The sequence below is a fragment of the Triplophysa rosa genome, linkage group LG9, assembly GCF_024868665.1.
Source record: "Triplophysa rosa linkage group LG9, Trosa_1v2, whole genome shotgun sequence".
NCBI lineage: Eukaryota > Metazoa > Chordata > Actinopteri > Cypriniformes > Nemacheilidae > Triplophysa > Triplophysa rosa.
The window spans coordinates 17629453-17656653 of record NC_079898.1 but is presented as its reverse complement, the minus strand read 5'-3'; the positions used below and the strand labels follow the sequence as shown (position 1 = coordinate 17656653).

Below are 27201 nucleotides of genomic sequence, written 5' to 3'. Positions count from 1 at the left end.
GGCCTAATGAGAACATTGAGATTTTCCATTCAATCTAATTCCTAATCATTTCACACAATTAGGCTTTCCTAATGTTCTAAGGGATTGTGCAGAATTCTCTTGAACATGTGATTTCTGTCGATTGATGGTCTTTATGTTTCTGAAATATATAATCTGAGCTAATTACCCTCCCTCCCCCTCAATAGTTTAAAACTAGTTTCATCACTCTTAGGGGCCAACCACCAGAAAAATAAAGCATTGTCATCAATCATGACATGAGTCGCTATCATATGCATTATGATTAAACTATAGCGCTAAGACAACAGGTGGTGAAATGTCAAACGCATCGATGATTTTTTTGACATGTCATGAACAATTTTTACGTAAAACAATATAGAGCGATTCTTACTTTAAAAAAGAACACAAATAGCAAATTGGTTCTCCACACTAACATGGGATGAAATTGTACAAAGTGCAAGATGAGTCAGAGATTCAAACTGTGACGCTGTTATCAATATAATCAAATATTCACACTTGTCCTTACGACAACCTGTTTGTCTGGCTGGTGATCAACATTAAAGTGCCTAATCGAAACTCTAGTTTGGAACAAAAAAAGCATCTTGTAACCAAGCACAAGTAAGGTCATGCAATTATGAGTGAAAATGCCATTTTGGTGCTCTCTGACTTCAGCTCTTGAAATAGATGGAGCCAAGAGCCCCAATTCCAGACATCTTATTACAGGCAGCAGTCATTTGAAAAACAATGTGATTTAATACCCTCAATGCAAACCGTTTGTTTTTTAAACAAATGTAGAAATTTAAGTACTGCTTCATAATTCACTCATTCCACTGACATTTAAATTTCTAATACAGCCCGACCCTTTAACAACTGCAGTTTGAGAAAGCTAAATCTGCCTTTAAATAATAGTACATTTATAAAGAACCACCTGGACACCAAGTGGTACTTCTGCTGGAGGTTGACATGATGAGGTTGAAAAGCATCAGAGATTAAGACCAATCACAACAAAATGAAGACTAGTGATCAAAAACGGACAATCAACTAATCTGATAAATGAGCTCAAGACTTGTTATGTTATCATCTTCACTGACAGTCGACAACCCAAACGTTTGAATAAGAAATATGACAAATATTACATTGATTATGAATTATGACAACACCAGTGCATAGCATTGAGCATGAATAATTGAATATTTAATAAAACAAAAGCAATGTAACTCTGCACTGATCTATGAGTCTATTTGTTTAAAAGCTTTAGCATGTTTTGTCATAGAAAGAAGAAATCTTGGCATACATAGACCTAGCAACAAAGAACTTAAATAATGGATAATAGCAATTGTGCTCCTGTTTCTGTATATTCATTGGTGGTGCTATGGGCAGATTTTCATAAATTTTTCTAAAATACAGGTTTTCACTTACTTCTTGGAATGGTTGAGAGTTTTTTTTCACACAATAAAAACAAACCACAGAAGTATCATAATCAACAATTTAATTATCAAATTATAATAAAATAAAGAACACAACATATGAAATTAATCACTACCTTTAAACAACCCCATTTCTCAGGTTTCTTTAATCAAAACAATAAATGAAACAGTAAAAACCTTGAGCATAATAAACTGTTAAAAATGTCATGCAGAGATGATATATATTTTCCCACAATTTGATAATGCAGCATTTCCATTTGTGAATATACAAGTACTTTTTTTCAACATCTAACATATCTTTCACTATCAAATATTTTCGCATCTGGAAACTTCAGCAATACTTTCCCTTTCAAAGTATGGCAGAAAAATCTGAAAAAGTTAATACCTTTTCTAATTAAGTGTCAGGGGGGACTAGTGTATTTAGAGGTTTTTAAGTGTTAGACATCACCACACACTTTACTCAGTGATACTGAGTGCCTTGAGAAGTGCTGGGGAAAATCAGGACTTTAAATATATCATTTAATTTCTCGTTTCATGCAGTAATTTTTGACCACCAGTAGATTTGTCTGGCACTCCGAGGAAGGATAAAATGTACCAAAAATAATGAATTACATATTGCCATAATTCCTGTCCACTTCTTCAAAGTGACTTGAAACCTATACTCATGGGTAGAAATAAAGGTATAATGTGCTTCCCCAAATGCACATGTCTGAAAATCACCTAAAAAGTCTTTCTAAAGGAAAAAGAACACACTAAGGCATCAGTTATTCACCAGCCAGCATTAAAGGCAGTTTGCAGGAGAGGTAGAAGGCTCACTGTGGCTGTCGCTGGGACCCATGTTGGGCTCCGGGTCTGGATCGGAACTGACCTGCTCATAGAGGAACCCATACAGACTGACATCAGGCCTCAGGGCAGTCTTACACAGCACATTAGAGTACTGCTTTAAGAGGCAATACAAAGTGCCTGAGAGACAGAGAGAGAGGAAAAAAAGAGGAAAAAAGATTTGAGGGATGGTGAGCATCATGGCGTCAGCGGAGTCCAGAGCTATTCATAAATCAAAGAGCACTTGGCTTTACTGCGGTCTCCACTTCACTAAAATAGATAGCTGACAGTGTTTTCCCAAAAAGGCTTCAATAAATGTCACAAAGGACAAATGGAACAGAAACAGTTGTGGCAGAAATTCACATAGAACAGGATAAATAGCATAATTTAATTATGTAAAATAAATCGTTCAGTATAGCAAATAAATGACCACTTTTCTTAATAAATGTGGTGGTAGATAGTCCTGGATATTTCATGAGTAATCAAGGGCTCGCAATATATTCAAATAATATGAATTATACAAGTTTTTAGATAAATCTTTTTTGTTTGAAAATTCAATTAATATGCATAAAAAATGTACCAATTATACTTTATTAACTATGAAATTATAAATTATTTAAATGATAAATGTTTTTATATTTTAGACGTTTCATACAAAGAAACCCCTCCGTTGGTAAAAATATCCACAACACAACAAACAACCTATTAAAATGTTTACTACAAGTATAGTAATCTAATTCAGATGTAGCATGTCCCTTACCAACAGTGACGTGTCTGTCTTTAAGAAATGTGTGCAGATCATGCACGTCCCTCATGAGTTCTTCATCTCCGAATGTGAAGTAGGCCACATCTCTGCCAGCCTCGGCGGCCGCCATCAGCTGCAACAGAGCTGGAAGGACAAATCAACAGGGTTGACAATGAGCAGCAGTTCTACAGGGCCCTTAAGCCATAAAAAACATTTAGGATGCATTTCATTATAATCCGAGCATATTGACAACCCAGCCATTTTCTTTTCTCTTTACCATAAAATGTACTACTCGCATCTCTAAACAGGAATGACACGCATGCATTTATGCATGGATTCCTGTCATGCATGTATGGAACATGAAATGAGAAAAAAGCAAAAGCAGATTACCCCCACCACACCATTGGCACAAGGAAGGGACAATCAACCACTAGCACAACACTGGTCATACATTCTCTGAGGGTCTCAAATGACTAAAATAAGATGCAATAAATCATAAAACTAAATAGTGTGGATGTCTTATTCTTGCTCTGCGTTCTTAGCTTTAGAGAAAATGATTGGCACATCCAATTTGTTTTTAAAAGGTAAATAATCCATGTCCAACAACCCCTATTAAGGGCCTCAATCTTAGTCACCCAGCTTCAAATTGAGTCTAAAGATTTTAAATATTTAAAGAGGTTGAATGCAGCACACTGATGAATGAATATTGTTCAAATGAGAGCGACCAATTACAGCGGGTAATCTGCAGTATAACTGGCTCTAACATAGAAAAGTAAACTACACCGTGTGCGTAAAAAATATCAAATTCATTTAGAATGCAAAGATTAATTTACTATGTTTAACAGCTCTGGATGCAAACACGCACACGCACACACACCCACACCCACTTAGTTCATTAACTCCATTCTCAATATGCATGTCCTGTACCTTTGAGTCGAGTGTCGCCTCCAAAAGCACCACATCCCCAGTTCCCTGTGGCAACAGCAGAGAGGTTCTGAGGGTCAACACCATGCCGCACAAACCCACAATACGCCTAAAAATCAGAGACATGTCACACATTATCAAAAAAAAGACCATCTAATCTAATTTATCAAAGCATGAGACAAACAAAGAGACTGATGTAATTACCAATTAAAACCTCTAACCAACACATAGAAGACAAGGTTAAAGAAAATCAAAGGCCATTACACCGTATCTATACTGGATGCAACACGGCGCGACGCGACAAGAGACAATAGAACGCATTAGAACCCAGAAATTTTGTCAACACCGGACGTGGCACGGTGAGACAATCCAATTAGAACAAGCCGTGAGTGGCGCCGCGTCCGGTGTAGATACGGTGTTAGAGCATGACAAGAGGTCAAGGATTTTCCTTCTCATATCTTCAGTGTGAAACAGAATTTCTTTTAGCACAATTTGTGCTCGAAGCCCTTGCTGACCTTGTTTAGATCCCGGGTCATTTTCTCAGGTTGAAATTGCTCCATGAAATGCATGTACTTCAGCGCGTCCAGGGCAACAATCTCAGTGCGCCTCCGCTGCCACTCGTCCCTGAGTGTGGAAACAGATGTTATGTGAGGCTTCCCTCATTTCTTTCTCTCATGTTGTTGACTGTGTTACATTTAGACATTTTACATGTTTTGGGAAAACTGTGGGAACTGTATGAAGGGTTTCTTAAAGTTACAGAATCAGAATTGTTCTTACCTGGGTGTCTCATCGGTGTGGTTTTCTTTCCATCTGTAGCTTTCTGCATAGCCAGAGTACTTACTGTATTGTTCAGTGCCTGAAAGTAAATAATTTAAGAAAGTCTACATGTAAATTTAAGAAAGTGAAAATAAATTTAAGAAAGTGTGAACGAATATTATTATTATTATATTATATATAATTATATATATATATATATTAATACATGGTGTAGTAGTTTACAAAATCTACTCATCGTTGTAGACTGCTTTGAGGTAAAAATACAAGATTTAACCTTCCAGCTTTGAAAGACATACCAAAAGGTCAATGCAACTATGCTGTAGACATCTAAATATGAAACTTCATGTTCTGTATTTTATGTCAATGTCATTAATGTGAAGAAACACTTCAGGAATTACTTTAATTTCCCTTAAAACCAGAATATGCATACATTTTCTTTATTATGATTTTCATAATCAGCGCCGTCCTAACATCCCAAATCCTCTTCCCTCACCTTGATTCAATTTGCGTTTGTGGCCAGTTTCAGTGGCACTCAGACAAAGAGCAATCACAAGATTAAAATCCAGCCCCGGTACCAATGCGTCTGAATTCCTGCCCACTCTACTGACGCAGAAAGTGCATTAAGGACCCCGTGTCATGACGCATTACCGGCGGGATATGATTTGCTGCGAAGGCGAGTTGCGGCGCAATAGAAACAGAGACGACAATGAATATTACGTTTGTTCTAATAACTGTGATGGAATGGCTGGATCCATTAGAGAAGGCCAAACCCACAGTCATTCATTGTGGCCAGAGGTAATACCATTAAGTGGAAAGGGGGCAGAAGGGGTGAGCGGGAGAGTATAAGTAAATGAAAGAGAGAGAGAGCAAGCATAAGTGAATGAGAGAGAGAGATGACTAATATCCGAGCTCAAATCTATTTGAGAGTATGATGTGTGCTGGGGTAGAACGCTCCCAAGTTCACCGTGACTTTGAGGCGGATTTCCAGAAATATGACTCACGGGGAGATGCCCTGAGAATGACTTTTCAATGGTACGGCCAACTTTTGCACCATAACTATCAAATCTTTTTTTGGTTCTAAGGCAGATAGCGTATCAGTGTGCAACCCGTGAAATTTTGATTTATTAACACTTTGCACACGGTGGCATGTGCTGTGCTTGGCACAGCATTTTGTGGTGAAGATTTGAGTGGGTATGGGTGGCTGAGGAATAACAGCAGGTGTGCGAGTGGGCAGCGGCCAATCACAGCGCAGCCATTCTACATGGTTGTGACTGCACAGAGACCTCAAAAGGAGAGCGATCAACTATGCAAACAATACTGTGGAACAGACAGTCGACTGTTGAATTTGTCTTTCCAAACATCCATAGTACATTTAGACCAATAAGATTTATGAAGTAAATCTTTTTTTATCTCTAACTTACTCCATTGGACAAATTGATGTATACAGGACCAAGATATGACAGGTTTTTTTTAACACAAAATGTATAAGCATCTTACAAACACATAACATGTAAGTATAATAATATCTTGAAAGACTGCTAAGGGGATATGTCAGACATCTTATTGCAAGCACTATTTTCATCTTACGGTCAAATTTTAAGGGGGTTCAATTGAAAGACGATGAGATCATGTCTAGCGCCGCCAGAGGCGTGTCTGTAATATTGTTATAAAAGTGCAGCAATAGGTGAGAGAGGACCAACGAGACCCGCAAAGAAATTTGGGAGAGAAAGCTATGCATTTTGGATGCATGGGAAGCAGGACCTGGGCTCCTGTCCAACCCTGTCACTCAGTCAAACAGTGCTGCTCATAAAGGACGAATACAGTGACGAAGGACTGAGGATGGAGAGGATGGGGGGAGAGATATGTGGGGGAGGGGGGTTGTCACTTAACGTGTTGACTCAAGCACAGTGAGTTGGAGGGTGAAAAATAGGGCAATTCAGATAGGGAGAAATGAGGAATAACAGGGCTGCTCGAAGTCCAGCGTGAATCAATGTAATGGATTTACGTTCAGATTGGATGAGGAGGACGGGGGGCGAGGGCTGAGTCTGAATGGAGCCTCTGTGAGCAGTGGCAAATTGCTTGCAACAAAAAATAAACTGAGGTGCAACTCAGGCCAGTGTTAGAGAAGAGTGATTATACAGCCAAGATGGACTTCAGTATTGGAGTGTGGAAGAAAACCTTATTAAACTGATTAAAACATTGATAATCTCACACCGCGTTAAATGTAATTACATTAATTGACCAATAGAATGTGGACAAAATTATAAAATGAAAAGAGCAGCTGTTACTGTATGAGTTAAAGGGACAGTTCACCCAAAAATGAAAATTCTGTCATTATTTACTCACCCTCTTGTCATTTTATAAACATATTTGTAACCAAACAACGGCGATACCCATGGACTTGCATTAGTTCTGTGTCTATACAATAGAAGTAAATGGGTACCGCCATTGTTCGGTTAACAACATTCTTCAAAATATCTTCTCGTGTTCTGCGGAAGAAAGAAAGTTATACAGGTTTGACATGACAAGAGGGGGAGAATAAATGATGACAGAATTTTCATTTTTGGGAGAACCAACAATTTAAATAATCTTTCACAAACCTTTACTTACACAGTAGAGCTTCGCATACTGTTTTTATTGTTGGTAAAATGCTCCATTTTTTGTTAGTCACTTTGCATAAAATAAATGTAAAATGTAATACTATAACTTATTCTACTCTTCTGACCAGATTTTGGAATATGGTTCTGCAAGGCAGGGAGCTTGTAGGTTTTCAAGGGGATTCCAACTAAATCGAACTATTCCTCAATAAACCTCACATTTGTTTACGGTGGAATAAACAGAGAATAAGAAAGAGCCTGTAACATTTTATATTTTTGCTTAATTTAAAGGAGCAATGTGGAGCTTTTAGCAGCATCAAGAGGTGAGGTTGCGAATTGCAACAAACGGCTCACATCACCCCTCACTCTTGAAGCACTACGGTGGCTGACACAGAACTAAGATGTTGTCGCATTTTCACTTCTTTGCCGAAGGAGATACGAAATGCACTATGTAGAGCAGTTTGTCCATTTTTGGCTACTGTGGAAACAACATGGAGAATTCCATGCAAGGGGGGCGTGTATGTAGATAGAAATAGCTCATTCGAAGGTAATAAAAGCAACGCTTCATTATGTAAGGTCTTTACACTTCTGAATATTATATTTAATTTCTGTCAATATATCCTTCAAAATATTACACACAGCACCTTTAATGCACCTGCTAGTAACTTCTTATGTAGAAATCCATGTCCTCACACTTTTAGCCATGTAGGGCATCTAACACATTGAATAACCATGATTACCCTTCTCCATCTTGACAGTAACAGTAGTAGATAGTTAGCACCTGTTACAGTATATAATGAGCCACGGGTTCCTCCAAGGATACAACTCTGATTCTTTTTTTTAGAAAACAGGTGACTGAACAGCTAGATGGGAGGAACCAGATACCTCATTGGTGGATGACTTCTATCAGATAGAGATGTGCGAGTGTGTTGAAGACAGACGGAAGGGAGGAGAGGACAGTTTCTAAGGCTGCGTGTGTGTATGTGTTGACCTGTGATGATGAGGCACTCGTTGTGTTCCAGAGCTTCAGTGAAGAGGCGTGATATGATGAGCTCAGGGTTGATGAGGAAGCGGATCTCCTCCTGGACCAACCCCAGACCCGTCACCCCTCCGCCCACCATCCTGTTTGCGAAGTCCACCTGTGGCACACGCGGACAAACACCGAGAGAAAGACACATAACATCAGCTACAAAACAGCCCTGCTCAGCGTGTCTAAAGTGAGAAAACGTGTCCGCAATTTCACCCTTGAACATGGTGTGAAATGACGTTTACGGTACAGAGATCGGCAACACTCGTCTGACCATTTTAACAGTGTGAATTGTAATATCTGGTGACATACTAAAATACCTGGCTTACAAGTTTTGGTAAAGGACACAGAGTTAAAATGCACAGGGGTGGAAAATCGAGCGATGTGCTTAGATATGCACAGAATTAAGAAAAAAAATGTTTTAGCATTTAGCTTTAATTTGGGCAGTTTTTGGTGCATGTACAGACATTGTCCGAAAAATATTTGAGAAAATTGTGAGAAGTGTTTCTTGTAGTTGCTGTATGCACATCTTCAAGATTAAAACCTCACACGTTTCTTACATCTCAGGGTCGACCATTGCTGGTACAATTCGACTCATATTAAAGGAACACTCCACCCAAAAATGAAAATTCTGTCTTTATTTACTCACCCTCGAGTTGTTCCAAATCTGTATACATTTCCTTGTTCTGATGAACACAGAGAAAGATATTTGGAAGAATGCTTTTAACCAAACAGTTTTTGGTCAGCGTTGACTACCATAGTAGGAAAAAATGCTTTGTACATTTCTTTGTTCTGTTAAGCACAAAAGAAGATATTTTGAAGAATGTAGCAAAGCAAACAGTTCTGGGGCACTTTTGACTACCCTTGTAATTTTTCCTACTATGGTAGTCAATGGTGGCCAAGAACTGTTTGGTTACAAGCATTCTTCCAAATAGCTTTATCTGTGTTCATCAGAGCAAAGACAGTTATACAGATTTGGAACAACTTAAGGGCGAGTAAATGATGACAGAATTTTTATTTTGGGGTGAACTGTCCCATTAAATCAGTCAAAGCTTATTTTATCTCATTTTATCTGCCATCTTGTATACCGGACTTATTATGTACAGTATGTGCATGATTCCTTTGTGCAGGTGGAAATGTTTTCTGTCTTAGCATGTTAATAAAATCTAACAGCCTACATTGACACACAGGACCCTTATGGTTTCTGTCCACATTGACACTTTGGGTTAGTGTCAAGGCCAAATGCCACTCCCCTTGTACTGAATAATGGATCTGTTAAGCATTATCCATTACCCACAGAGGTCAGATAATTCAAACAAATGACTCTTCATGGCTGACCGATTAACCTGTGATCTTATATAACGTTGTGGTTGCAAAGCCACTTGTTTTTGTTTAGGATATTGTACCATACAGGGTAAAATACAGCAGTAAACCTATTCTAATAATTTATCTTTTTAAATACAAAAATTTTGTTAAAACAAAATATATATATATTTTTTCCATTTCGATTATTTGATTATTTCATATATATATATAAATACAGGATACACCGCACAAGTTCTTTAAACACTGTCTAAAGGGCATACAAAGGCCAGTCTCTTGTCACAGGAGTTATGCATTTTTATTGTTTCAGAGAGCAGTTGAGTGCAAGCAGCGGTTCTAATACAGGCCCAGGACAGCTTTGAAAAGGTAAACAAGGGAAGCGCAGGTCCCCTTTGAGACTGCGTTCTGAGGGCTGTCAGGCCAGGCTCACTGGGCCACAGCCTCCTCAGTTAGATGACGGAGAAAAGGGGAGGGAGGTTGGCAGGCTGCCAGATGATCTCGTTGATCAGGTCACTCAACTCCGACTCCGACTGCTCCACCTCTCCTCAGCGCTACTGACAACCTGTCAGACCGTCCCACCCTTCCGGAAACATCCGTCAATCTGGCCTGCAGGACCACAGGCTCCTGGGACCTCCCAGGGCTGTTCATGTGTGCCCATCAGTTGTCAGGGCGTGCCCTGCCCCAACCGGATGAAGATGAGGAGAGAGGGGCAGAGGACCCGGGCAGACAGATTGTACAATGGGTGCAGCGAGAGATGTGATTGGCTGAGAGATGTTTTGTTTTCTCTCATTGCATGACATGGTGAGCAACACTGACAAACAGTCTAAAACTAAAATCTAACAAGAGGCTTAAAATGAAAAACAGCTAGTAAAAATCTTGTAATTTCAGCTTCAGAATCGCTTAATATGACCAATATGATTAATATGGCGCAATTAACACCTTACATGTGATTTAAAGGAGTATTTCACATTCAAAATTACAATTTTATATGTCATTTATGTCATTTTAAACCTGTGTGATTATCTTCAACAAAACACAAAAGAAGATATTTTGAAAAATGTTGGTAACTAAAAACCGTTGATCCCAATTGACTTCTGTTGTATGGACACAAAACCAATGCCAAGTCAATGGGGACAACGGTTTTCTGTTACCAACATTTTTCAAAATATCTTCTTTTGTGTTCTGCAGAAGAAAGAAAGCCATACTTGTTTAAAATGACATCAGGGCGTGTAAATAATGTCAGATTTTTCATTTCAAAGGTGAACTACCCCTTTAAATGATTTATTTCGTGAAATGGCAAGAATCATTTTACAGTCCATAACCAAACCTTAGTTGGTCTAGTTAAGTCTTCTGTGTCAAAGTAAGCTCACATCTGACCAATATTACTGTCAATGTATTTAGAATACGTTATATTCTCACCTGCAGCATTTCATAACCCTGATCCTCTATGGTGCCCTCACAGGTGATATGAAGACGGGTGAGCTGTGTGTTGGAGCTGAGGGCAAAAAAAATCCATTAAAAACACTATGAGTGCTTACCATAGCAGTAGTATAAAATAACAAGGAATTGGTGAAATGAAAAGTTTGTATAAGGTTACAATCTTGAATTTAAGCAATTTGAAATATAACCTTCAGAAGGGTAAGAGTCTTCTAATAAGCAAATCAGAGTGGCATTTTGGCTTGGCCTTCACTGCCACTGAAAGCAATTGGCTAAAGTGACTACACGGTGCCAAACTTCATTTATCAAGTACAGAGTTTTGAAGGAGTCATTTCTGCAAGTGACGTACTTTAAAATACCAGAAAGCCCTCTAGCTGTTGCAACTGTTTACAAGTTAAAAACTGTGCTAATTATTACATTTTTAAATAATAAAATAAAAATATATTAAATTAAATAAATTGAGAAGACGATAAAAACTTTCATTTAAAAAAATGTAATAAGTAAAATATATAATAATATAACCATGTTAACGCATACCTTTCCCATTTTGGAAAATTGCTTAAACCCTGTCTCATGAATGTCACAAGTCCAGTGGGCACTGAAGAATAAAAAACAAACAAATATTTAATACAATAATAGCAAACTTACAATGTCTGAATGGGTCTCTGTACAATTTACCACATCCACTCTCAGACTTACTCGACGTAGTCACTCTTCTGAAATAGCACAGCAGAGTTTTGAGTTTCTCAATCTTACGTGGGAAGGAACCTTCAAACAGTCTTGAGAAACAGAGACGCACACAACTCACGTTAATTAGCTACTTAACACAATATTCACATCTAAACACTTTTAACACTACTACCACAACATCATCCTCTTGTTGTTGATTATGAAAGTCAACATGACGTATATAAGCTTCATCTTCTGCAGGTCAGTGCCTCATACAGAACACGTGGGAGCAAAAAGGGCTTCACCGCTTCATCTCACAAGTCCCGTTTGCTCTCGCCTGTGATGGCCCCTCTGTCAGGACAACAATGACATGGACCCGCGGGCTCTGCTGCGCTCGCATCCCATTTCACAAAAGCCGACGGAGAGGCGCGTTGCTACTTCTCATAAAGACCATTAAACAACTGCAGCCTTGCTTTTAAAAGTCACAAATAGCAAAAGCCTTGAGTGATCAGCAGCAATGCCCTCTACCACACCAAATGGCTTCCTCCATTTAGAAAACTGCAGTCTTCGAGCTAACCAGCTTCCACTTACATTCATCTTCCCTCTCATGGAATAAGCTGAAGAAAAGGGTGAAACAAATGAAACGACTGTGGAAAAGCTGATGCACTAAAAGCCCTTGAGGAAGGCAGACGGAGTAGTCATGTATTAAAGCATCCTACATGCAGGACGCTTGATGCTGGGGCTGATTTTATGTAATGCAGCCTGGAAGGCAACCTGTCATTGACAGAAGATTGACGCTGGATGGGGAGATAGCGTTTTAGTTAGAAACAGATTGCTGACCTTTAATGTGGGGTAATAAAAACATAAATATACAGCAAAGATCACAGAACCAACAGCAGAACAATCATATATTATAGGATTTTATAAATCTAATTTGCTACAACACAATGACAGGTTGAGAATTGCAGGGTATACGATGGGAAACAAAAAAGAAAAATCTCTTAAAGGAGTAGAAACGCCCCAAATGTCATGAAAGTCTTGCGGCGAGTAGACAGAGCACACAACTGTAAATGCATATTTCAGATAAATCCATTAAATCATTTAGTAAATAATTGTATATTAAATAAAACTACAAGATTGTTTTTGTTTAATGTCTGTTTTCATTTCACTATAAATAATTCAGAGTTAAATCCGAAGCTTTACAAGAAACAATGACAGTTCTCCAAACTGTATTTATAGTTTTGCGGGTTTCTGCAGGAAAGCTTTGACGCACACAAAACTAAAGTAAATGTATCTTCAGCTGGCCCATATGTCATTTCCCAGAGGGGAGACTGTGACAGGTCTGCCAAACAAGCAATCTCTAAATTGCCTGGTGCTTGATAGCGGCAGTGCTCAAGCCAATGAGTAAACTGATGGACGGTCACTCAATTAAAGTGGGCTGCACCATAACGATCCGCATCTCTGGATCTTCTGCTGTCTTACACCGCATTCCTGAAGCCACGGGTCACAATATCATTCCACAAAGTACTGTGGTGGTATTATGGGTTACAATATAATGTAATTTAATATAATTATTGATATCATGTTAATACGGCATATGATAATATCGTAAATAATTCAGTCCCAATAACTGATTTCACTCCGACAAAGACTGGATTTCTTACCTTTTTCCATTTAGCCTTAAAGTCCCAATGACGTAAAAGTTACCCTATTTAGCTCACATTACCTTTGTGGTTTAATTTATTTCTGTAAGTCAATCCACAAAAAAAGAGAAATAAATGTCTTGGTAATTTTGAAAATACTTCTGCTCTGGAATGGCAATCATTCTCTGATGACATCAGTTTGATGCCTTGGGCAGAACATCCATTAACCCTTTCCCTCCTATTGTCATTGTGTTGCGGGGTCCATGACTGAATGAAATGCCTACCTTTCTAGATACAATTAAATTCTCGGAATTCTCAGAAAGCACGCCTTCTATTTTTCTCATTCATTATTTAATTACATTTGGAAATACAATACTGAAGGTAAGGCCATCACATACCAGCTCACGGGAACCTTAACTGCCACTTTTTAAGGGATACACAATTTAAGCAGCAACAGCATAAACGTTATGTGGCCCCAACTTAACTCCCTTGTAGAATAGATTATTTTATTACAATGAATATAAACCAAAATATTAATGTAAATTAAATATAATATAAATTGTTACATTATATAGATCAATAAACAAACACTGACAGGAAGTTAACTTCGGGCCAGGAGTGTGCGTCTGATGAAATGGTCTATAAATCTGATGACACAGTGTAACAAATTTTTGTTTCGCCCGACCTTTTAATAGTTCTTGTACAATTCTGTGGTGCCAATTATTGCTTTAGTGTATATTTATCACAAGTAAATTTTGAGCTAATATCATTAATTATGATACATCAGTATACTGCAAATAAACAAAAACAGTACAAATTTTCACATATTTTAAAAATTATTTTTCAATTGTCACTATCAGAAAATTCTAGAAATTTCTGTTGCACAGGGAAGGTGGGATGAAGCGATGATGAGTGACTACATCTGGCACTTTCGTGAGGACAGTAGGCTATAAGTCATAAAAGACAAAACCGATCAAAAACTTTAGAAGTTTTGGACGACTCATTTTTAGTAACTTATGTTAACCTGTTGTTTTGAGCTCAGTGCTATCCCAGATTCTTGTCATTTCCACGTACGAGTAATAATATCGAAATGTATAAATGTGTGAAAATATATATATATTTTTTGTGAGTACCATTGATGGTAAAATTTTTTTATATGATTTTCGTATTCAGCTTGTTAAACTTCATCAAGAAACAGTATAAAATAAAACGAAACACAACTTAAAAAAAAATGGTTGCATCGTGTAATAAGACAGCTCTGCTGTACAGGATATGTTATGGTACTCGATATACCACAGTATCATGGTACCAAAAGATCGGCATATAGTATACTACTTACATCGTACTCAAATGTGATTAAAAAAAGACTACAGTATTACCATGTCGCTGTATCATGTCAAAAAAACAAACACAATAATCCAACATCACTCAGTTTGTGTGTCATCATTCTAGTCACAAATGTGTCCTTTCCCTGTGTTCCCAAATCCAATTAGAATTAATGCTGATATCACTCAAACCGATTTTATCTGCAGCACTTAAGCTATGTCCGACAGGGAAGATAAAGTCAGAAACACTGCAAGCCAAATGTATTCTACAGCCTCTTAGATATCCAGAGGATCTAAATATAAGCACTTGGTGTGCATGGGGAATCAATAGCCATCTCAGCATGACAGCTTAAAACTAAGGGCTACTACGTTTTTCTGCAAGTAAGCGGTACGACAACTTACAAGAGCTTTCAAAATAAGATTTCAAAGGATGTCGTTTTAACTCTGATTTGCATTGCAACAACTTCATTAAAGTAGAGACAGATGACTGCTGTCTTTTCTAAACATGCACGCAGATCTCCGTGTCATCATGTTACATCAGGAAATGCTATAAAACAAGCGCATCGGATTGAGGCAACTGGACAATGTCTCTGCAATTTTTACAAGACAAATGCTGTTACCAGCTAAATATTAAATAGCATTAAATCTTGCATCTGCCATTGATGGGACAAAACATAATCTTGCCCCGAACCCATGCCATTGATTGAAACAATATTTCAATGTTCAGCTGCACAACTGTTGCTATTGATGCTGTGCCGCTATATAATAAACAGGTGTTTTATGTCATAGATGGTTACTATATTACTGACTGTACCACAGCTGGAATGGTGTTTTGACCAATCAGCATCCGGTACCGGTGCCATCCGTTTTATAATGTCATATAATAAAAACATCTTCATGCGAAGAGCTGATCTCCAGCTGGAGGGATCCTGCTCATCAGAGGAAGATATCTGAAGAAGCACAATGACAGACGGGAGATGGATGGCCGAAGACGTCACATCAGTCTTTCTAGCATCTAATTCATTTCTTTTAATCAGCCTGTAAAGATTTGATTTAAGTACTGTGCCACATGAGCGCCTTTGTTGCAGAGGCACAATTTAAGGGGGGAGAGAAACTCCTACACGTTGTCTCCTCTACACGCAGTAAAACACTGCGATGAAATCCATCAAACCAAACAACGGCAAACGAGGAGTTGCAAAGTCAACAGAGACCATAAACTGTAGTCTCATTTAACATCGGCCAAGTTGACGCAGTCTCCAGTTCACAGGTCTATTGCAACAGTGAGAAGTTAAAGGGACAGTTCAAAAATAATTTTTTTATTGTGATTTATTCACCCTCATATGGTTAAAAACATTTCTGAATGAGAAATGTGGTTTTGCATCTACAGTATACAATGAAAGTCAATGGGGGCCAATGTTCTTTGGTTACCAACATTCTTCAAAATATCTTCTTTTGTGTTCTGCCGAAGTAGAAAGTCATACAGGTTTGTAATGACATGAGAGTGAATAAATGATGACAGAATTTATATTTTGAGAATTTATATCCCTTTATAATGGCTGTGCTCTGCATACTTCCACATCCTCATGACATCAAAATCTATTCGCTTGATCTATAATCCAGTTGTATGTTAGTGTACTTCTAAAAGTAAGTAAATTAACATTTGGTAAATATTTGCATATTAAAAAAAAAATTAAATGCAGGTTAGTGATGACTTTTCCTGCACTTCAGTTGTTCGACCAATCAAATGGTCCCTAGAATAAGAATGCCCCTCCCTCAATACGTCCTTCAACGGGTACTGTAGTACATCAAGGTTGATGGCTGCGATGTAACTAAAACCTACGGCTTACATAAAATAATAACTCTGATATATAAGCTTATAATATAAAAACACATTATTGTATTAATAGGAAAGGCACTCAACAGGTTGTTTATTGGGTCTTTAAAAGTAGTCATATTCATCACTACCCCCCACAAAGCTCCAAATCTCAATGTATGAGGTACTCTGGAAATCAAATTGGATTTGTGAATGTGTAAGAGTGTAATTTTGATAAAGAGGAGCTTTCACTAAACTTACACTTACAGGAGTGAAGCCTACACATACCACGTATTAAGGAGGTAAAAATCCATTGTAAATGTAATAGAAATAGACAACAAGAAAATGGGAAGCAAAATTAAATCACGTCGTGACTTACCTCACAGCCTACAAATAAACTGTAATTTGGATGGAAAACTAAACCCTAAGCTAATCAATAGCCAGACCTGAAAATATGTAAGAGCTCCCTAGAGAGGCTCCGTAATCTTGTAAAGAGAGGACACGGCACCTGTAAAAATTGATCTCCGGGTAGTTGGAATATTCAGACTTGCGTGAGTTGCGTCTGGGAAATGTACAGAAGAAGGCATTGGCTAGAAGGCAGGCAATTTGTTTCTGTGACATGGTCAAGGACTGATTCATCCCCATCTTAAGCAGAGGGATTGGCTGTGGAAGAGGAGAGAGAGGCAAAGATAATTAGTTTAGCAATTGACCAAACAGGGAGACAGAATTACATTAAGCAAATGGCCAGGAGTAATTACGGTGCCCTGCTGTATTCCACCATCAGCCGCCAGCATTTGCATTGAGGGTCATTCATCTCTACTGATTGGATTTAAAGACTGTTTAAGACCAGTGTAGACGACTAATCGATGCAAACATTAATAAAACGTACGTAAATAAAGAGTGCTAAGCAAGGAGATGAAAAATACCTGACTTCCCTAAAGCTCGTTTAAGCACTGATGAGTCAACTGGGCTATATTGAGACGTGAATGTGTTTTTGTAGCAGCGTAATCTTTTAGATGTTAAATTACGGTGTTTCATCCCAAAGATTTTAGAAAACTTTCATTATTATTCCAATTCTGTTTGGTAATGCTAGTGGTGCAGAAATTATACGCTTAAGCTATAAAATGCTTAGTTGGGTTTAATTTCACGACTCAACGTTGCCTTCTGGCAATCCCATGCAGTTTACATTTAGCAAAAGCTTTTACCAAAGCAAATGATAAACAGTAAGTTAAAAAAGATACATTACATTACATGATGGTGAATACGGAGAACATTCTTAAAAGGGATATCTCACCCAAAAATGAAAATTCTGTCATCATTTACTCACCCTCAAGCAATTTCATACCTGTATAAAAAAGATATTTGAAAGAATGTCAGCAATTTTCAGTTCTGGGACATCACTGACTACCATAGTATGAAAAATTAAAATGGTAGTCTAGTCAAAGATACCCCAGAACGGTTTGTTTCCCTAAATTCTTCAAAATATCTCATTTTGTGTGCAACAGAACAAAAAAATATATACAATATGTTTTCTACTATGGTGGTGGATGATGTCCCAAAACTGAAAATTGCTAACATTCTTCAATTTCTTTCTTTAGGTTCAACAGAACAAAGAAATGTATACAGATTTGAGACATCCTGAGGGTGAGTAAATGATGACAGAACTTTCTTTTTTTGGTGAACTGTCCCTTTAATGTGCTTATTGCTGGCTGCTATGGCAAAATGTTTAAAGCTCCCTTATTTGTTAAACATGCCTCAAATTGGTCAGGTATATTCAATGAAAGGGTTATTATTATTTAGTATGTAGTATCATTTAATCAGGGAAAAATCTGATGTTCAGGCTGATGGATGGTGTTCTTTGGCTTCCATTAGTTCAGATCCTAATGAGACACAATTGCTCATGTGGAAGTGTCCTTCGCTAGCCACTGGTTTTACACAGCAACACTCTTGACCCGCTGTAGACATGATTATCACTACTTATCTACTGCCCAAACGCCGAACTTACCTGGGTGCATATCTCGGGCATTTTCACTGTCAGTTCCACCATCGCAGGCAATATGTTGTTAAAAAGAAACTGTACTTCACAATTCTCCAGACCCTGCGAAAGAGAGGTTACAGGTGTTAGGTTGTTATTTACAGAACATTTAACACAAGACCTGTTTCTTTATAGCTATTTTATCTTCTACTAAACTCAAACTTATGAATGTCTTCCAGTTTTTGCTTCTTTGACGAAGGAAATAACGTATTTACGAAACCCGCTCTGTAGAGCAGTTTGTCGGTTGAAGGCTACTGTAGAAACAACATGGCGAATTACATGTGTGGAGACCCACAGTGCATGTAAATAGAAAGGCTCATTCTAAGGTAATAAAACATAACGCTTCCTTATGTAAAGTCTTTATACACCTCTGAAGACAGTCACGTATATTATATTGCATTTCTATCTATAGATCCTCCAAAAAAATGACACACTGGACCTTTAAACTGCCAACATTACCATGTTTACTCCTCAAACTAATAATAAAGAAATAATATTCAAATGTCAACTGTCTGGTACGAAACAGAACAAATAAATGAACCATTTTCTTGTTTCTCTTTTCCTGGGGCCTTTTCTAAAATACTATTAAATGGAAAACAACTGCCAGAAAACAGAGCCATATTGTTGAATAAGACACTTGAACCCAGCTGTCCACTTGTCATAAAGAGTATAATTCAAGTGTCAGATTTAAAAAATGACTGGCTGTCATGCTGTCAGGATGACATCAATCGGTAAGGAAAATGATTTGCATCCTGGGCTGTTGGCTCTCTGGTTAGCTTTCAATTCCTGTCGTTTTTGTGTTTCTGCGGACAATCCCAGCAATCACGTAATTGCCCGGGGCTCTGCACAAAGCTGAATTCAGGTAGTTTCAGAAATAGAACCCCTTGGTTTCTCAGTGTAGTAAGAAAAAACATCACTCATATCGAGAGAGGCAGTAACAGCGCTTGATCTATTGCACAGAGGTCATAAAAACATCATTTTGGGGATATTGGGGGAGCTCCCATGGTGAATGACATCACTGAGGTGGAAATAAAGACAGCCGGTGCACTTTTTAGTAGAATCCAGCAAACCACCATAGATCTTATACCAGGCGAACGGTGTTACTGTGCAATACTCCGGCACGGCCGTGGGTGTCAAAACAGCGCGAGCTGGCTCAGCAGCCTTGTATGATTTCAGCAAAATAAATACGCTTCTGTTTTATCATCACACAGATTTACAACACACTTATTTACAAGTATACTGGCTGCAATTGGCAGAGTGCTCAGTCACGGGCCCATTTCGTCAAGGTTACAGGGCGTGCTCAGCTGATTAAATGGGCTTCCTGGAAGGGATGCAAATGGGCTGAGGAAGGAGAGGCGGCGAAGGGCTCCTGTGGATGGGAAGCCTCGTCTGACAATTTAACCAAGGAGCATTTTTACGCCTGTAAAGGAGGCCTGACTAAACGCTGTCATAAGTAATGACCTGCTTGACATCGTAAAGTGCTCCTCTGGGTCTAATGAGTGAGGAGAACTGACAGGCCCGATGGGTCTGAGCTGAGGTTGCAGGAACTAGACCTTACTAAATCAAACTGCCTCTTATCCTGGCCAACCAGAACCTGTTAGAGCAACGCATTACAATCTTCATCCAATCCCACCAATGAGAACGCACTGTATAAAAGCAAACGTATAAAGGCGAAATAAGCTTTGAGATTGTTCTCAATGAAGCTGCTTTAAATGGCATAGAATGTATCAGTCACAGTATTTTGTCCAACAGCAGTCCTTGTGCTTAATTTATTTGGCATTATTTTGCTGGCATGTATGCCTACATAAACGCACTGCATAATAGTTTCTGGGAACTCCCTCCATTTAAAGACGGCGGCATAAGAAGGTTGTGAAGGCGTAATGCAGTTTTGTGCACTGAGACAGCAGTGTGAATTGATCAGAGCCCACTCTTCTGACACTTTCATTTCAGGGTAGGCCTGTGGCTCAACTACAATTTATGACAAGACAGGGTCTAATTTGTATTTTGCTCCTTTCCATAGCCATTACACCTCTGTTGTCAATCAAAATCCCAGAAGCCGTTCACTTCGTGACAATAATTGGAGACCTGTGGTAACTGACACGATTTTAAGATGCCTGAGAGTCTATTTACACATCTTATGGGGATGGTATGGTTACAAAAGCGTTTAGAAATGGTTGCATTGAATATAAAACCCAGCTAAGAAAAGGTGATACCTACTCAAATATTCATACAAACTCTGTTTAATGCTTGCGAAGCACTTGTTTAGTTACAGTGATAAAGATTTTTTTTATTTCAAATTCTTTTCTAAGCCTGGAATTCCACTTGCATATCTGATATTTCCAAGATTCTAAAACTGTGGGAATCTTGGAAGATTTTTTAGTCTATGATCCATGTGATCTTGCTGAAATCTATATTTTCCAGTAAAATCTACTTTAGCAAGCTCACATTTTTCTGACTCATTCACTACAATTTGAGACTCCGCTATGGTTTTCAACTGCTGTTCTCTTAATTTCAAAAACTGAAAATCATTTACCAGCTCTTTAGCCTGACATACCAGTGCCCTCTATCGAGGATAAAGAGAACACAGACAGCTTGTGCAGAATTGTAGGACAGCATTAAAATAAAACAAAATAGAAACAGGGTTCACACACCATTTCTAAGACTCGTACAGTCATTCATGATGACTGGACCAACAACATATTTATGAGCTAAAGCATAACTCAATATTCACTTTAAAAAGATTGTAATAATTTTTTATTTATTTATGAACACTCCTATAAAAAAAATCCACTAATCAGATTTTTAATGACTGTGGAAACCCTGAATGTAACACATTTACATTTACCTAGCACACACTTTTATCCAAAGCGACTAACAAATGAAATAAACATTACTTGAAGTTTTTACGACAAATAGTTTAAGTAATATGAGTAATATTTCACAATAGCCGCCTCACAATTTAGAGACAGCCACTAGTACAGATCTATAAATAAACATAATCATTCAAGTTTTTATGGGCAGCAGCATACTAAACTAGAGCTGCAAGCAGTGTAAATGACACTGCATTGATTAAGTAAAGGAAATAAAAAGAACATATAGATTGTATTGCACAACTGTATTCATAAACTGTATCTGGGAGCGTAGATACAGAGATTTTCCTCATTCTTATGTGCGTCTAATCAATGTAACCAGCGTATGCTTACCAAATGCATTTGTGCAGTAACAAAATTATTAAGAGGAAAGAAAAAAATTCCAAGGAACGCAAAGACACATTGTGTCTGAGCCAAAGAAGAAAAGTACAGCTGAAGATGTTAAGTGGACAGTTTAAAGGACTGGCCCCCTCAAGCATGCTTCATTACAACAAGGTGCACTTTGCTAATGGCTTTGATTGGCTCCCTTATAGATTTAATGGCTGCGGTTAATTAAATTGAATAAAGCCATAAAAAGAAACAGACTGCTATTGATTTAAACCGGCCTGAAATTATTCTATCAAATCATTTTAAACGTGCATGGAAATCCTGAGGTCTTGGCCGAAGCCCATAAATCCAAGAAAAACACGGCAGCGCAGAAATGGCTTTCAAGTATTAATCTAAGATAGGACGTAGATCAAAGTCTGCAATTTACAGAACCCTAGAGAAGGAATCAACACGACTTGTGATGAGTCGAGTCCCCAAAGGTATAGCCTGCACAAACAGTAAGGTCAAGGAAAGAGGTCGAGAGAGCCCCCCTTTAAATTTTGTCCTCTATAAATTTCAGCACTGACCCCGTCTGTCCTGCTAAACAAAAACAAGAAATTGAATCGAAACGCAAACAAACAAGTACCACGACACAAAACAGACCACTATTTAAGACAACCTCTTCGCCAGATAAGAGCACTCGAGTCATCTTCCAACTAGATCTACCGTCAAAACCAGCTTCTGGCTATGAGAAAGAGTGTGGCCCATCTGTTGAGTGTGTTTATTTGCAGTAAACAGGGCTCTCATCTCCCTGGTCTTCCTCTACCAGCTGCTGCTCGTTATGCTGAGTGCCCACCTCTGTCTTAATTGACTAGTGCTGGATGCAAAGAGATCCCCGGAGACGAGGAAGCAGAAGGGGCAGACGCGGGCTGCTTGGTGCGTATCCACTTGGAGGCTAACCTGCTTCTTCTCTTTGACTGAAGAGCACTAATGCCTTTAGTGTGCCAGTAAATTCAAACCAGTCGGATTAAACAATTACAGAGCATTTTTAGCATCCCGGGGGCCTTCTGGTCTCATTGTGACACATCACAAGAAATCACACTTTCACAAAGCACAGACCTCACTGCTCTAACTTCATTAAACTAACAGTGTTATGGATTTTATTTGGCCTGCTGTATCTAATTGCAATTACTGTATGATAGAGATAAAACAAAATATGACGGACAGCAAAATATACTTTTTACAATACTGTTTTTATCAGTATTCCAAGCGTACAAGTCTTTAAAAGTGATGTCAAATAGTGATGTTAAGGTTTAAAAACATAGTTTTGCTGTCCAAGCACAACGTGTTGTTGCTAAACTGATTTACTCATAATTATTCGCTTATGTACAATTTGTTTAAACTCATTAGTGATTGGGCAGTTGTAGATTTCATTTATTATTTTCTGATTTAATTTCCGCTAATGACACTATCAAATGCAAATCAACCATCTGCATGCACATTATTTGGTACACTTTGAACAGTATACAGCTGGGGGTATGTCAAATGTTTCTACATCTGGCGATGTATCTGCATAAATATATTGGACAAACGGACTGGTATGCCCATCTCTGGCCAAAGTGACGCTCTATACAAAACAAAGATAATTATATTTTTAAGAAAAACGTGTGTGCCTTACCTCAGTGCAGAGAACGTTCAAAGCTGTGAAGTCCCATCTTTTAGCATGTGCTGTATTGTAACTTAATATTGCATCCTGTGAGTTTACAGAGAAACACATTTTTAAATAGCAAGTGTGTTTAGCAATTCAAATATTCTTTAGCCAATACAAATTTTCATATAGGGAATACCGCTGTTGTTTAAAAACAAAATAAGTAAAGTCTAGTAAACTAAAGTACTAAATACTAGCCCTATTAAATTAAATCATTTAGCAATCATCTTGGTGCAATTCTGCCACCCTCTGGTGGTACAGTATTCTTTACATATTTATTCATCTTTTTGACATTTGACAATCTGCCAATGTTAAAATTATTTAGAGATTTCCACCAAACCCACCCTTATATCAAGTGAACTTTTTAAGCCCCCTTTTAAAGCACTAGAAATCAACTCCCAACGACTCTGCAGTCCACTTCCATCCTGAAAAAAAGAACATACATCATACAACATTAATAATGGTATGTCACATATCACTTTGTGATAGCATAACAATTATTATTTTAAAACAATGTGATAATACAATTTAAAATGGCCTCAAAGTAGCACTTACCTCACTTTCCACAGGAAACAGGTTCTTTTCTGAACATGGCATTTTTACAGTCATATCATCCCAGGAATCTCTGAACTTATGTAATGGATATGGAATGGGGAGTTCACCTGCTTTAAGCAGATCTGTCTGCAAAACAAAACCAAGAGACACTTTTAATCGGTTATGTATCGGATCACCTTCAAATCACTAGTACAAACACATATTTCAACGACTACTAAATCTCAAGTTTCAAAAGATAACAACATTTTTAGTCTCTGCTAAACATAAAAGAAATACTGCTACAAACAAATAACAATTTGTCTCTGCTTTGGTAAATGTGAAGTACAAAACTATTTACTTTAGGGCCAATTTAAGTATCAGCCATCACTTCAGTCCACATCACTTCCATGAAACATCACTAAGTTGTATGGTGTGCAGGCACAGCGGTGAGATGCTTGGGCATCCACATCCTGATCATACTCAGACTGACAGCAAGCCCTTAAGCACTGGATGAGAACTGCGGAGTGCTGTGGAGAGCATGGCTTACCCTGATGAGCACTTTGTGATTGTCTGTCGCCCTGAGGTGTGGCAGGGACTGTCCAAACTGAGACCTCCGTCTAAGCTCCTCTATTGGGGTTCCAAGCCACTTCGTTTCCTTTTGCTCGTCCACTTGCCCGCTAAACAGAAAACACACATGTCTTTCATTTTCATTGTGGTGATTTGTAATATTGCTCATTGCATTAACTTAATATTTTCTAATGACTTATAAATGTTTCATTTCAGAAAACATCGCAAAAGGAAAATTCACAAAACACAGTACTGTACCTTGCTGAAGATGATGTTTGGTTACAATTCGACTCTTCAGTAACAGCAGTTGAGTTTTGCTCAACATCATCCGTTTCCATTTCTGTCACTTCAGATATGTCTTTGGTGTCATCATCTGGATTTGGGATTGGAGTTTTGGACTCCGAGTCAGGGCAAGCAGAAGCATTTTCGCCCAAATTTCTGGGACTTTCTTTGCTTGTGGGGCTATGCGGGCTCACCATCTCCACATCTGTACTACACGTCTCACTTGCATTTAATTGTGGGCTGAGGTTGGTCATCTCTGTAGCCATGCAAGTAAGCTTACTAAGCTTGGCATCAGGCGAGCTGGGTTCAGAAGCCTTTTCTCCATTGCTTGGCTTCGTCTGGCCAGTTGTATCATTGCTGTCCACGACATTTGTAAGAATGGTGTCCTTTGAGTCCATGTCGCATTTCGGGTCCTGCTTGGCATCATCTTGCTCCTTGCGTTTTCTTGTTGATTCAGCTGACTCATTGTCTTTCATGGCATCTTGACTGCTTTTCTTCTGTCCACTCTCAAAGGACATGTTGAGTTCACTTGAATTCTCAGATGTGGTATCTTCACCATGGCTGTTGAAAAAACACTGCTTTAGACAGAGACTTTTATCAATATAAATAAAACAAAACAAAACATAACCAGCTTACCTGATGTTTTCTGTCTTAGATTCATCCATATTCATTGTAAGCACACGTTCAGCCAAACTACGTTCTGAAACAAGCAAAGCGATCTCATAACTAAAACTGTAAATATTAAAACTATTTCAAGGCAAACGTGAAGATTAAGGGATAGATTGTAGCATGACTCGTTTGACTAAAGGTTAGTAGAGTTGCTGTAAAACGTGAGGAATGAACATTTCCTTTAAGGGGAGCAGGTCAAATGACGATCTGACTTTAGGTTTCATTTTCCACATAAACTTAACCATCAGCCAGAGCGGCCTTTCATTTCATCTGAATAATTATACCGCTATTATAACTGCTAATGTTACATCAGTGCTAGTCACATTTCCGTTTACAAAGAAAGATGTAAGCATAAATAAGGTTTAAAATAAGCAGGCGCATTCTGTTGATGTGTTATAATAAATGGCTAGGCTAGCTCAGTGAAAACAAAAGGGTCCTATAACAAACAAAAGGCATGTCAGTATTTGCATGAATTTCTAAATTAACACATCAGCCTGGACAGAAAATCATCTTTATGTTAGTATATGGACCTCTCAGATGATCATTATCAAAGTAGTTCAAATCTTAAAGCTAAAACACGTTCTAGTGTGATGGAGCCTTGCAATATCAACAATGCATTCAACGGCATACAGCTTGAGTCCATTTTAATTATCCGTAATCTGCCATTACTATTGATACAAAACTGCAAACGCCGTAAGTACTTTATCCTGATATTTGTGACTATGACAGGCTGATTTGCTGTAGGTTTGCTCGCGGATCAAAAATCATACTTGCACTCTTATTCTGCTTTGTCTTCGTATCGCTGTGCAGCTCACACACATATTCGAGCTCTTTTCCAGCTGCAGAGGGGAAAATAGCAGCTGTTTATGCGAAGGTATTCTGCTTATAACAATCTATCAAAATAAAGAATACACTGAAACAGAACTAAACACATAATAGAACAAGAGTGCAGCATCAGTTCCGGGCCGTGACGCTGCTCGCTGATTGGTACGTTCGTGTCACGTGATTGAAAGAATGGTTTTAAAGGGATACTTCAACCAAAAATGAAAATTCTGTCATCATTTACTCACCTTCGAGTTGTTCCAAATCTGTATACATTTCTTTGTTCTGATGAACACAGAGAAAGATATTTGGAAGAATGCTTAAATTGACTCCCATAGTAGGAAAAATTACTTATATTTATTTTTTTGTTCTGTTGAACACAAAAGAAGACATTTTGAAGAATGTAGGACAGCAAACAGTTCTGGGACACTTTTGACTACCATGGTTTTTCCCTACTATGGTAGTCAATGGGGGGCAAAATCTGTTTTGTTATAAGCATTCTTCCAAATATCTTTCTCTATGTTCATCAGAACAAAGACATTTATACACATTTGGAACAACTGGAAGGTGAGTAAATGATGACAGAATTTTCATTTTTATGTGAAGTATCCCTTTAAGTCGAGGGGTTTCTTTCAAAATCGTTTGCTATACACCAATGCGTTGATTGTGGGTATGTCTATTAATTGGTAAGAACGATTATGATATAGTGAAGAAAATATGTTTCAGTGAGTAAAAAATATACATTCATTGTGTACTGCAACTTTGTGTATTGATATCCATGACAGTCGGTCATAGTGCGCCACCCTACGTTTAATATAATTCAATGATTTTTAAGGGAAAATTGATTTGTCCTCTTTTTCACCATCATCGTCCTAAAAAGTT

At 38.1% G+C, this 27201-nt stretch overlaps 1 protein-coding gene across 2 annotated transcripts; it reads right to left on the bottom strand.

The window, feature by feature from the left end:
• Window positions 1–1460: 1460 nt before the first annotated feature.
• parga (poly (ADP-ribose) glycohydrolase a) lies at window positions 1461–26475 on the bottom strand. Of its 2 annotated transcripts, none has more exons than XM_057341884.1 (18): window positions 26268–26475; window positions 25465–25528; window positions 24805–25389; window positions 24527–24656; window positions 24001–24126; window positions 23790–23870; window positions 23416–23490; window positions 18532–18624; window positions 17035–17189; window positions 11776–11855; window positions 11614–11674; window positions 11059–11134; window positions 8281–8428; window positions 4693–4771; window positions 4431–4539; window positions 3919–4024; window positions 3007–3135; window positions 1461–2387 (listed from the first exon to the last, which is right to left on the bottom strand). In XM_057341884.1, exons 2-18 carry the CDS (start codon window positions 25497–25499, stop codon window positions 2206–2208), a joined length of 2250 nt encoding a protein of 749 aa, XP_057197867.1. In that variant the 5' UTR covers window positions 25500–25528; window positions 26268–26475; the 3' UTR covers window positions 1461–2205. The 2 variants fall into 2 exon arrangements, with proteins under 2 accessions (XP_057197867.1, XP_057197868.1); XM_057341885.1 differs by having other exon boundaries at window positions 26272–26475.
• Between the last annotated feature and the right edge of the window lie 726 nt (window positions 26476–27201).